The 13748-nt window shown below is 45.8% G+C and overlaps 1 protein-coding gene across 1 annotated transcript in view; it reads right to left on the reverse strand.

Annotated features, from left to right (window-relative positions):
• DOCK3 (dedicator of cytokinesis 3) overlaps positions 1-13748 on the reverse strand; it is a 412216-nt gene that overhangs the window by 23879 nt on the left and 374589 nt on the right. Inside the window, exons 37-40 of the mRNA XM_060161726.1 lie at positions 12955-13048; positions 10534-10682; positions 4147-4233; positions 2683-2787 (exon numbers count right to left, since the gene is read on the reverse strand). Of these exons, the coding sequence (XP_060017709.1) occupies positions 2683-2787; positions 4147-4233; positions 10534-10682; positions 12955-13048 (435 nt within the window). The remainder of the gene's footprint in view (positions 1-2682; positions 2788-4146; positions 4234-10533; positions 10683-12954; positions 13049-13748) is intronic.

A 13748-nucleotide genomic window follows, 5' to 3' on the forward strand; every position in this document is an offset into this window, starting at 1 on the left:
GAAGGGGGAGAGAGAGGTTCCACAGGGCCAGCCCTACGTTTCCCAGTACAGGGATAATCACAGGCCAGGCTGGGGATGACCTCAGCCTTTTTGGAATAGGATTTTTGCCCACTTTTCACTTCTTCTCTTACTATGGGAGAACTCAGCTAAGGCTAGGCCACATGTCCAGATGGATCAGAATGAAAGGCAACACTGGAAGGGAAGTCAAGGTCAGGAGGAGCAGGCTGGCCTCTCCAGTGGAACAGACAGAGGACAGAGACATTTCTAAGTCCCTTGCTTGATAAGGAGAATTGACAAAGAAGGTAACTGTTTAGAACTGGCCTTTTCATATCCACTCACAAACGTACAATCCTCTCCAGTGTCTGTTCATGAGTCAAATGAAGAGAAACAGAAATTCCCCCAAGGAGGGAGGGCTGGATGTTTTCCTGTCTCCATGCAGATTAGCAGATAATCACATTTGTGAGGCAAGATGGGCAGATGGTCCAGAGAACTCAAGCTGACAGAGCTAGAGTAATAGATGGCCTATGTGGGAAGGTGAAAGAGTAGCCTAGTGTGCTGGGGAAGACCCAGCAGGAGGAAGGCACAGAGCATTGACCTTGAGGCTGGTTGCTGCTTTCAAGTCTGCTCAGGCGAGAGCCCCAGCATCCCTACATGAGACAGATCTGGCTGCCATTGCTTTCCATTTTGCCCTTGCCATTTACAAGGCAAACGGCTACCTCCGCTGGACTTATTCCATTTGCCACAGATGAACTGAGCAGCTGAGGGAAGGGAAGGCAGCATGTAGCCAGGCCAGGCAGATTTGTATGCATGAAACATAGCTCCTAGTGTGGAAATGAGGACGGACTGATGGATGATATTTCCTAACACCTCTTGTTATTTTTCCTCCATTACTGGCACCATGTTTGAACATTTAGACTGTCACTTGAGAACACTGTATGAATGGCTCAGATGCAGGTACTATGCCAGGTCCTACTTGTCAGAAAGCTCTGAGAGCCCTGAGATACTGATGTTCCCTGTGACATGAGCATGAGGGGTGGGAGCCAGGTGGAACCGTGATGGAGACCTCCTGCTTGACAAAGACAGAAATGGGGAACATCAGGGCCTGATTTTGTAATACTCAAAATAATGATGTTTTGGAGTAAAATCTGGTTGATGACATACAAATTGTGGGACTAAACAAGGAGAATAAAATGACAAGCATAATTTGCAAAGATAAAATGCGAAAGAAATAACTTACAGGGCTATAATCATTAGCTTATCAAAGGGCTTTCTAGAGATGCTTTTGGTTTCTAATTCTTGTACTATTCCTTCTTTCTTTCTTTTTGTTCCTTCTTTCTCTTCTGTTGACCTTTACCCCCACTGCTGTTGTACGATCTATGCTGATGGGGGCAACAAACATGCCACTTCTGATATGCCTGGACTGGATGGTCCCTAGAGAATGAAGGAGGTCCAGTCTCCTGAGGAGATCCTCTACTTATTCACATTCTGCTACTATAAACACTCCTGTGCAATAGACTTAGAGCCTTCTGGGGATCATGATCAGGCAGAGTGTGCTTGCTGTCCCTATCACTATTGCTAGTTCCTGCAGAAATCACTTTCATTTTAACCTATAATGATTACTGCCCAAGAAATGTGCATGTTGACCTGCCTTACATCTGAAATGTAGTCAGCCTGGACTTTGTTGCTTAGCAGACTGGCTTTTTGTAAGGAGCCATTAAGCTCAGTTGACCTTTGATGAGATACCAAGCTTATTGCTCACTGGCTAAAGCAATTTCCCCAGTAAGATAGGATCCCAAACACATCAAGGGAATCCTATGAATTTTCCCAGCTGCTTCCTGGACACTGAACCTTAGTATGATACTGGAACTGGGGACAATCGGAGCTACTCTTAGGTCTCAACTGCAGCCCTAGGGCTCTTTCATCAGCACAGCTTCGTTTAGGTCATTTGGGAACAGCAAATCCGTGTGGGCTACAGCCTACAAGCCCAGGCTGACTTCTCCTGGAGCCTCTGGGTTGTGCTGATTAAAGAGAAAAAAAATCGCAACTGTTTAACTGGTGTCAGTATGTCTATGCTCAGTCATTCCTTCCACTCTGTTTATATACCAGCTCAGCCTTTCCAGCAATGGTGGAGGAAAATGGCTGTAATCATCATGGGCCAGAGAACTGGCTGCCTAGGAAAGGCCTTCCACAGCCAAATCCAACGTTTGGCAGCTCCCACAAACCCCAGGAGCAAGGGGACTATCCTCTGAAATCTCTCAAATCAATAATTCTCCACCCTGGCTGTACCGCCTACTGTTGAGGTCAGGGCTGTACTGAGGTCCTGTCTGGCTGAGAACAGTCACACTGGAGAATTCCAGGCACTGGAAACAGAAGTTGGAAGGTTTCTAAACATACCTATGGGACATTCTCACACCCTGGTCATTTCCTGCAGGAACTTGGTTGATTTGGTAAGAAAACCACCCTCATACATTCCAGGTAGCTACAAAACAGTACTGCAGAGAGAAACAGAGTCTAAAGTTGGTAGCCAGTCCAGTCAAATTAAGTCAAATGCTTTTTGTTGGCTGGTCATTCCTTCAAAAAGAAGTATTCAATAGAATAGGAAAAAGGTTAAAAAAAACAGGTTATAAATAACTTACGTGTAAAATATGATAGAAGTTCTTGTGACTACCTGAATGGACTCACCCGAAGGAAAAAAGGAAACTTCCTGCCATAGAAGCCGACCCGAAAGAACTCAGGCTCCAGGCGTTGCTGCTCCGTGATGTTGTCATAGTAGCTGGCCTCCATTTTCTGTGAACGAGAAAGGCAGTTGGCTTGACTGCTAGTGGTGTCCAAAGCAAGTTCTCCCAGGCCTAAGCAGACACTGTCTTTTGGAAAGAGAACATGGTGACTTGGTCTAGATAAAAAGTGAGCCCCTAGCCCTGATCAACCTCTCCCTGGGGAACTGCCTGATGGAGAGGAAGTCTTCACTCTCCATTGTCACCTGATGGTGAAGCAGCCCTGAGAGGCTGCTTGGAGTGTCCTTCCCAATGAGTGGACTCAGCCCCAAAGAGGCTCAGGCTTCCTGTACTTTCAGGGATACACATTTAACATGGACTTCCTTTTTTTGCTCAGGAATTCCTGGTTTTGACTGATACTCACTACACCAATTGAGTATAAGCTAGTGTTGCTTATAGGTGGCACCATTTTCCATCAGTCCATCTGCATTGCTCTTGTTCATTTATCATCTGACTCCATGCTAACAGAATGAGGAAGGCTTAGTTGCCAGCATCACTCGTACTGGTCCCAATTTAGGAGATTTTAAACTTTAAAAGTTGAACTAATATCCATGACGTCTGGTATTACCAAGGTCGATAAGTTTTTTAGTCTTGGCTGGCCTGGCTTCAGGTTCAGAAAAACTCACTGAAATCTGACTGGGAAGACAGCCCTAATGCGCTCAATCAAGCCAGCCTGCCAGGGGGCAGCGGCCTTCAAAGACCAGTCAAAATGCTATTGCTAGAGAACCACATCTATTATATAGGCCCAAATCCTGATCAGGATCAGGGAACACGGAAGAGCTAGCTATGCTGAAAAGGGTGCAGGAGGAGGATGAACTGAGATTCCTGACTTCTCTTTGCCAATGACCTGTTATGATTTAATACCCAGCACCGGCAACTAGGAAAAATTTGGGAGACTGTCAAAGTCCATTTCACTTAATTTTGAATATTTTTCATCAAAGAAGGGAAGAAGAACTTCCTTTACTTGGGTGCTCAGTATTGACCATAAGCCAAGGCAGTGAAAGATCTTATAATGTTTTCAGATGAAGCATACCTGAACAAAATCATTTCAGGAAAAGCTTCTTCATGAAGTTGAGCTGCCACCTCCTCCTTGAAACCCCCATCCTATCCTGTGTATGCTGCTTCTCCCTTCCTTGAGCACCAGTGGCCCTTGGGGTCTGGATCATACAATCATTTGTCATGTGTTTGTTTTGGTTCCCCAGCCATAATGCAAGCATCTTGAGAGCAGGAACCTTGGCTTTTGCTTCTCCTGTACTGTCCACAGCACTAAACCAAGGGCTGGGTCCACAGTAAACGCTCCCTTAGAAGTTGATGCCAGAAAAGTGCTAGCACCTCCACTCAGGGTTGGGGCGGGGGAAGGGGCAAAGCTCACCCGAATCCAGCTGAGGCTCTGATAATCGTAGAGGCTCTCATACTGACACGCCAGCTCCCTGCACAGTGGGATCCCAAACTCCCAACTCTGCATCAGAAATAGGAAAAAGGCTTCAGCACCTCAGGCAGCCTTGGAATGGCCCAAGCCCACATCAAACATATCAGAGGGCACAACCAAAGGCCTTCTGCAAATCGCATGTCACAAAGAACATATGCTCAAAACCAATTTGTGGAGAACACATAGCACTGGTTTTCTGGCTTGAGGCATAGTTTTCAGGTTTCTACTCAAATGTTTCCACTTCCAAGAGGCCTTTCCCTAACTACCTTGTCAAGGACAGGCACTACCCCAACCATTCTTTCATTACTCTGAAGTTATCTTGTATAAAAAAAGTATTTACTTTTTCAAATTGAAGTGCGGTTGATTTACAATATTGTGTTAGTTTCAGGTACACAAAAGTGATCCAGTTATATATATATATATATACACACACACACACACGCATACATATATTCTTTTCAGATTCCAATATTACTAGATATTGAATGTAGTTATTACAAGATATTGAATGTAGTTCCCTGTGCTATACAGTACATCCTTGTTGTTTATCTATTTTATATATAGTAGTGTGTATCTGTTAATCCCAAACTCCTACTTTATCCCTCCTCCACCCTTTCCCCTTTGGTAGCAATAAGTTTGTTTTCTATGTCTGTGAGTCTGTTTCTGTTTGGTAAATAAGTTCATTTGTATAATTTTTTTAGATTCCACATGGATATATAATATTTGTCTTCTCTGTCTGACTTACTTCACTTAGTATGATAATCTCTAGGTCCATCCATGTTGCTGCAAATGGCAGTATTTCATTCTTTTTAATGACTGAGTAATATTACATTATATATATAATATATATACATACACACACATACACCCTTTGCCATCTTCTTTATCCATTCATATGTTGACGAACACAGGTTGCTTCCATGCCTTGGCTGTTGTAAATAGTGCTGGCATGAACATTAGGTGCATGTATCTTTTTGAATTAGAGTTTTTGTCTTTTCTGGATATTTGCCCAGGAGTGGGATTGCTGAATCATGTAACTAAAACTAACTCTATTTTTAGTTTTTTAAGGAACCTCCATACTGCTCTCCATAGTGGCTGCACCAATTTACATTGCCCCCAACAGTGTAGGAGGTTCCCTTTCTCCACACCCTGTCCAGCATTTATTATTTGTAGACTTTTTGATGCTGGCCATTCTGACTAGTTTGAGGTGATGTCTCACTGTAGTTTTGATTTGCACTTCTTTAGTAATTAGTGATGCTGACCATCTTTTCATGTGCCTGTTGGCCATCTTTTATGTCTCTTTTGGAGAAATGTCTACTTGGTTTTCCGCCCTTTTTTTTAAAAATGGTGCAACCACGTTTTTTGTTTTGTTTTGTTTTAATGTTTTTTCTTTTCTTTAACAATTAATTAATTAATTTTGGCTGTGCCAGGTCTTATTGGCAGCACATGGGATCTTTAGTTGCGGCATGCATGCGGGATCTATTTCCCCGACCAGGGATCGAACCCGGGCCCCCTGCATTAGGAGCATGGAGTCTTACCCACTGGACCATCAGGGAAGTCCCTCTGCCCATTTTTTGATTGGGTTGTTTGTTTGTTTCTGATATTGAGCTATATGAGCTGTTTGTATATTTTGGAAATTAAGCCCTTGTCGGTTGCATCATTTGAAATACTTTCTCCCAGTCCGTAGGCTGTCTTTTCATTTTGTTTATGGTTTCCTTTGCTGTGCAAAAGCTTGTATGTTCGATTAGGTCCCGTTTATTTTTGCTTTTATTTCTTTTGCCTTGGGAGACTGATTTAAGAAAATATTGCTACAATTTATGTCAGAGATTGTTTTGCCTATATTCTCTTCTAGGAGCTTTAAGCTGTCATGTCTTAAATTTAAACCTTTAAGCCATTTTGAGTTTATTTTTGTGTATGGTGTGAGGGAGTTTTCTAACTTCACTGATTTACATGTGGCCGTCGAGCTTTCCCAGCACCAATTGCTAAAGAGACTGTCTTTTCTCCACTGTATATTCTTGCCTGAAGATTAATTGACCATAGGTGTGTGGGTTTATTTCTGGGCTAAAAAGTATTTACTTTTATGTTGTATTAGTCTCAATTAGATGATAAGCTGCATGAGGGCAGGGATCCTGTTTATATCCTATATCCTCAGAGCCTAGAACAGTGCCAGCCATGAGCAGGTACTCAATAAAGATTTATTTAATGAGTTAATGAAGGAAACAATGACTTTTAAATTAAGATCATTTAAGCTTAGAAACAAGTCTGGAAGCTAAGTAGGAAGTAGCTACCCAAGGGCTTGGTAGTAGGTCTGATAATTTCCTTTACAGAAATGGTTCAAATCTTAGAGCAGTCTTCAGATAATCCTTGCCTAATCACGTCTCGGGCTGTTTCCGTGGTGTGGCTCCTATTATGGTGACAGGCTCATCTAACAGTGGCCTTCACTAAGGGGCAATATTGTCCATTTCCTCCTCTTTTTAATACAGTGCTTTCTCTCTTGGCGAGATTGGGAATCAAAGGTTTACTTGACATTTTAGCCAGGCTCTTCTCCCCAACTTCTAAGTACTAATTAAAATTTTTATTATAGGAAAATTTTAAACATATAGAAACATGGAAGTATGAACCCCTAGGTACTCATCACCCAACCTCAACAATGACCAACTCATGGCCAGTCTTGTATCATTAAATATCTCATCCACTTACTCCTCCCCATAGTTTTGGAAGCAAATATCAGATATACTATAATTTCACCCATCAATATTTCAGTATGAATGTTTAATAAGGACTATATTAAAAAAATAGATTTGAAATAGCATCAGGGAGAAGGACAATACTCTCCATGTTTTATTCATGACTGTGTTTCTTTTTTTAAAATAATTAATTAATTAATTAATTAATTAATTTTTGGCTGCGTTGCGTCTTCGTTGCTGTGCACGGGCTTTTTCTCTAGTTGCTGTGAGCGGGGCTACTCTTCGCTGTGGTACACAGACTTCTCATTGCAGTGGCTTCTCTTGTTGCAGAGCACGGGTTCTAGGCGCGTGGGCCTCAGAAGTTGTGACTCGCAGGCTGCAGAGCGCAGGCTCAGCAGTTGTGACACATGCACTTAGCTGCTCTGCGCCACGTGGGATCTTCCTGGACCAGGGCTCGAACCCGTGTCCTCTGCATTGGCAAGCGGATTCTCAACCACTGCGCCACCAGGGAAGCCCAGGACTGTGTTTCTTATCCTTTGAAGAAATTAACGTCATATGGATTGAACTGCAGGACCAATTAAAAATGTTGAAACAAACCAAAGAGAATTTTAAATAGACCCTGACTCCCTGCTCCGATACAATGCCTCTGCCTCAGTGAGCTAGAAAGCCTCTTGTACCCCCACATCACAGCTTTTAAGGGGGCACGTGTCTGTCCTGTCTCTGGCTCCAAGTGCTGCTTGGGCAGGTTTCAGTGAAGGGCCCACGGGAGGGTCTGCTTGGCAGGAAGATCCAAGGGGGCTGGCGAAGCAGCTGAGCTGTGTGCAGACTGCTAGCCAGTCTGTAAGGAGCGCCCCATGGGGAACTGCTCATTTAGGTGATGAGGAACCCATGTGAGGCTAAAGGCGCTTTGTCTGCTGACGGTAGCTCCCAGTAAAGCAGTTCTACTCTATTAGGATCAATGCTTATCTGCCTCGCTGGCATCTCTGCCCTAATTTGTAGCCCTGCTGCTCCAAGCCTGCCCCCCCAACCCCCAAGGGTGAGCCAGGACACTCTGTCAGCCTTGAGGATTGTGCTGGAATGCTGGGGGTTTTGAGAGCTACCTCGGAACACAGGGAGGGAACGCCCTGCAGATACAATGCATCCCATCTACATCTTCTCTCTTGGTTTCCTTCCTTCTGGCAGGAGGCAAAGCCAACTACACAACTACTAACCAGTGTCTGAAATCCAATCACTTCTACCAGCTTGGGCAGATGTGTGTTTATACATCCTTGTTGCCCCCACTGACAGGGATGGCACAAAAGTTGCACTGACTTGGCTCACTCTACTCAAACTGGAAAGGAAGGCAAAAGCCTGGGACTCCAGACTGTCAGTCTTTGTACTTCTGTCTACACACAACATTTTAGAAGCACCAGACTCATTCCTTCAAAGGAATGTGGACAATAGCAGCCCTCAGCAGTAGAGCCCAAGCCCACCCCCACATGGAGGGTTGGTTCGGTCCTGATGGTCTGTATGCTTTAGGGGTCAGAGGCCTCCTCCCAGCTTCCCTTACTGTCTGCTCCCTCTTCCCTGAAATGAAGGACCAGCTCCCATCTTCATGCCTCCCCTTCCTTCTTTTTTTTAAAATTTATTTATTTATTTTATTTTTGGCTGCGCTGGGTCTTCATTGTTGCGCACCAGCTTTTCTCTAGTTGTGGAGAGCGGGGGCTACTCTTCGTTGTGGTGCGTGGGCTTCTCATAGCGGTGGCTTCTCTTGTTGCAGAGCATGGGCTCTAGGGCACGTGGGCTTCAGTAGTTGTGGTGCATGGGCTTAGTTGCTCCGTGGCATGTGGGATCTACCCGGACCAGGGCTCGAACCCGTGTCTCCTGCATTGGCAGGCAGATTCTTAACCACTGCGCTACCAGGGAAGCCCAGGAGCACTTTTCTTGCATCAGACAGGTTTTGCTTTTCTGGAGCCATTAGAAAAAAAACCCTGAATGCTTTTAAGAGAACTGGTTAGCCCTATCCACTGGTTCTGTCAGGTATGAAGGTACAGAAACAGAAAAGTTGGACCTTCTGTATGAGCCCAAGAGAATGGTTGTGATAAATACCCCTTTGAGGATGAGCTCATGAAAGGGCTCACTGAGTCGTCTGTTCTCAGTACAGAAGCTGCTCCCCCAGCAATTCACACCAAAGTCAGGGCTGCTAGAAGGAGAGGGAGATCCCTGACAAGGTAGCCTACGGAGCCTCCCAGTCCTTCTCCCCTTCCTGCTTATCCACAATACTCAGGCAGGTTTTGCATTACCTCCCCTTGTTCATACTAACCTTTAAACCTGCTTTCTTGACACTACTGTAGTGTGGGGTGAAAAGGGGACCATTAATGCTCACGTGTCCCACTGCTGGGCTCAATCAGATAAGCATAACTCTACTCTGTACTCTATGCCCATGGAAAGAAAAATAAGCTAATATACTAACAACACTTATGCACACTCACACCATGCTTATGCCATTCCCTCAGAGCTGGGAGGGCTTGCTGGGCATATGGGTAGGTGGCAGCTCCAGGTGGGCTGGGTGCCAGGAAGACAGACCTAAAAGTGTACTGGCATGGGGCCCTCTGTCCGTCTCTGGACCAGCAAGGAGAGGAGGCTTTGGGCTGGCACTGTGGCTCAGTCATGTGTGGCTGGCTGACAGCTAAGCATGGGTCTCCTTTCTGGGCCAGGTGAAATGAGAGCTCCTGAGGTTTTGGAAAGGTTCCTGCTTACCAGTGTGTTCCCTACATGGGTGAATGTTTTTGACAAACAAAAGTCTCTCATGTTGTGTAAAACTGATGAATGTTTTCTGATTTATGGGCAAAAGTTATTAATGTTTAAATCTTTCTTTTTTATGATAAAAAAGCTTATTTTAAAAAACCAATTTCCATTTAAGTCTGGAGTTCAGCCACTATAGTTCCCTGAACACTCCTGTTTCAGCTTTTTAACATGCTCAAAGCTGAGTAATGAGAGAACAGCTTCAACAAGTTACACAAGTCCAGCCTTTCCAGTGTATGGGCCATAGGTGGGTCAGAGGGCCCCACAAGGAGCTCTCCCAGAGATTGGAGCAGAATGGCTGGGAAGTCCCAAGGAAGTCTGAACCAATGCTGACAATGCCTGCTAATTCCACAGAATCAAGTTTAATAGAGAATAACCCCAATGAGAGGAGCCCAGACTATGCTGTAAGGAAGGGAAATCCAAGACAAGAACACGTACCCGTAAGAGGCAGTACAGGCCTCCGTTGGCTGTGGTTAGAATCCATTAATTTTTATAGCTCACATTTTCTATAGCAGAGCAGAAAGCTACAATAATTTAAGTAAATCTAATAAATATAAGCAGGGGGCCCAAAGCCCTTGCTGTTGGAGCATTAGTATTTACAGATGTGCAAAGCTGGTATGTGGGGTTGTCTCTTACATCCCCAATCTGGAATTGGCTTCCAAGCCACAGAATTAAGCTGTTATTTTTTTTTCCCCAGAGAAAGTCATGCTGCCTCCATATCTAACGCACACATATGGGCCTCCACCCCCTCACCACCCCACACAGTACCCTCTGCAGCTGCTGCCATCCCTGTAGCGTTAAGATGCCATGTAGTACAGTAGAAGCAGAGACGCTCAAAGCCTTGCCTAATAACACCCACCTTGCCTTTGTTGAAGTAGTGGATGATCTTGCGGCACAGTCCCTCTTTCCGCTGCCACTCTGTCTGGGATGGGTAATGGAGGAATTCCCGCAGTGGCCTTTCCTCCCACTGTAGCAGCTCACAGTAGAGGAGCAGAGTGAACGCAGCTTCTGTGGGGACAAGGGCTATGGAGGTCCAGGGGCAGCCGGGTGCCAAGGGACCAGGCTAAGCAGCATGCCAGCGCAAGGCATGTGCAGCCCAGATCAGGGTTGCTGGATACCAAAGCTGAGATAGAGGGGCTGTCCAGCCAGTGAATAGCCCGTGAACACAGCACGAAGGAACCAAAGATCCTAGTAGACACCTTCCTCCCTTAGCCTGGTCACCTGCTCTGGGTGCTAGATAAAGTATGGCTCAGGTACCTAGGGGTCTGTGTACAGGTTGCTTTGCTCTGGGACACACTGACATGTCAGAGAGAGTTCTTGGGTTCCTTTTTGCTCAACTGACTAGAGCTTCTTTTCCAACCTTTTCAGAACTGGCTCTGAGGGGTAAGCACTGACTAAGGCTTTTCTCAGCCCTCCCGAAGCCAGCCTCAATGCCTCCAGCTCCATTTTCTGAGCTCAGCATGGCCCTGGGAATGACCCTTTCTCCTTATCTTGACCATTTCTAAAAGGACCAGAGAGAAGGAGTGTGTACGGTGATAACTGTGTGATGGGCTCCATTCCTGGAGGAAGCTAAAGTGGATGCTGGGCCCAGGGCGGGGCCCTGTGACACCTCCCATACATGTGGAACGGTTGGAGAGGGTTTACAAAACAACCGCAGCTAAATGCTGTAGCTTCCTAAATCCCAAAGAGTCAGTCAGACTGAGTTACAGCAGCGGCTCATGGTCCCATGACACAGTCTGCTCTTTCCTGTTCTATCTGCTCAGTTTTAGTGGGCATCTCCTACTAGCAAGTTAATTAGTTCTAGCTTCTGCCTGGCCTTCAAGGCCCTATTCAAATCTGCTCCCCATGACTATGAAGAATCTCTTTTCAAATTATCTAGTGACCCACTTCCAGTTTTAGCCAGGTATGTTGCCTGCAGCCACTTTCCAGGCTCCTGCTCACGTTTGCGCTCTGCCTATGCTCTGGCTACTGGACCCTCCTGCCCAGGGATATACGTGCCTCCTCACTGGAGCTGTGAAGCCCCTTCTCACTGGGAACAAGCCCATGAGGCCCTCAAGGCCTCCCTCTAGAACTCAGAAAACCATGTGAAATCCTTTTCTTCCCTGCCAATATTCTTTTCAGATGTTATTCCTGAGGCCACCAGAGGCAAGGCTCAGCACCCTCTCTCTGTCTAAATTCCTGACATAGCCTCTCAGTGATGGCCCAGTCCTCCAGGAGTTTAGTAAATGCCTCTATTGATACATGGAACTTTTCAGTCTATCACTTCACTGCCCTCTCAAAGGGCTGCTGGGATCATGGGTGGAAGTGGCTGCAGAGAATGGCAGGTTCATCCCAGTCATTTCAGATTTAATTCTTGCCAAGCTGTGTCAGGAAAGGTGGAATCTATGCAAAACACTCTTTAACATCTAACATAAAATAAGGAAGGAGGATTCTGTGTTTCTACAAATTCATCTAATTCTCGTAATGCTGTGGACAAGAATAGCTTGAATTTCCTGGTCTATCACACAAATTCAAGTCCTATGGCTCAAGGGCTAAGATGTGATGGCTGGTCACCACAGTGAAGAAGTGGCTATTTTGGGGGAACTATGATACAAGGTAATCAGGCAGGACACACATGGGTACACATATCTTCCTGACTCAAAGTGGCGCTCAGTAAACAGAGTGTGACAGGTATGTTGAAATGCTTTTAAATTTGTTCTTTTAGAAAAGGCCGTAGTAATGGATTAAATTGTAGATACAGTGAAAGGGTCCCTGTCTGGTCTGTCAGAAAGTAAGGTGAACATTCTCCATACTCTCCACTGGGAGCTCAATGTGGGGCTGTTGTGTACTTGCAGGGGAGGAGCCCAGACTGCAAGGCAGGTCTGCCAGCAAGTTCTGGAAGTCCCAGGGTTAGGCTGATGTTCCTGTGTTATGGCCTCACTTAGTTCCAGCTGTGAAGGTCCTCAGAGAAGTTCTGCTCATGAAGAGGGACAGTGAGCTCAGGATGCTCTGAACCTGGCACACCAGAATTTGGAGGTCACCCTTGAGGCCTCAAAGTGGGTGAACAGGAGGCAAGGAGAATGGAAGAGCTTTGGGCAGCAAGGCACAAGTGGAAGTTCCACCTGCTTTTTCTCCACCACGTTACAAAGGAGTTGAGGGAAAGGAGTGAGGTGATGGGCATCATGGGTCCTGACACTCTGCTAAAATCTGGGAGGCACCAGCTCAGAGCCTTTCTCTGCCAGCTGTGCATGTATGTCCAGTCTGTCCTCATGGGGAGGCGTAGCTTCCCCTTCCCACTTACCTGTGTAGTTTTCGGCCTGCAAATGCATGTCACAAAGCTTATGGATATAGCGGATATACATCTCTTCTTTGTTAATCTCAGATTTGTAAAAGTTCTGTAAGAGAGAAGGAAATATAAATGAAGATGGGAGAGGCTGCTGCCTGTGGAGGCCATCTCTGAACTCCAGGCAGCTGCCCAAAACCCTGGGTGTGCTGGACAGGAGGGAGAAGACAGGCCGTGGAGGTAGCCAGCACCAGGAAGAGAAGGGACCAGCCAGAAGGTACGCCTGCTGGGGGTGAAACCTCTGGCAGATCTGCAGGAGCCCTGAGTGATGAGACAGAGGAAGAATACCAGGGAAGACTGGAAATTAGAGTATGTCAGGGTTGGCGGGACCTTGCCAAGAGGCCAGGCTAGAGCTCTGTCCAAAGAGAAGCTCATTTCATTCCTTTCCCAAGTAGGAATGTGAGTGATAAGGTGCAAGTTTCCAAGATACCAGTAACAGAGCTGATGTCCTGACTCAAACCCTTAGGCTTGGAACTTCCCTGGTGGCACAGTGGTTAAGACTCCATGCTCCCAATGCAGGGGACCCGGGTTTGATCCCTGGTCAGGGAACTAGATCCTACATGCATGCTGCAACTAAGAGTTCACATGCCACAACTAAAGAGCCTGCCTGCTGCAACTAAGGAGCCCGCCTGCCACACCTAAGACCCAGAGCAACCAAATAAAAAACAAAAAACCAAAAAAACCCCTTAGGCTTATAGCCATGTATTGTAGAAAGGACAGGCCAATCACAGGGCAGGACAGAAGCCACACTA

This window comes from Lagenorhynchus albirostris, chromosome 10 (genome assembly GCF_949774975.1).
Source record: "Lagenorhynchus albirostris chromosome 10, mLagAlb1.1, whole genome shotgun sequence".
Classification (NCBI taxonomy): domain Eukaryota; kingdom Metazoa; phylum Chordata; class Mammalia; order Artiodactyla; family Delphinidae; genus Lagenorhynchus; species Lagenorhynchus albirostris.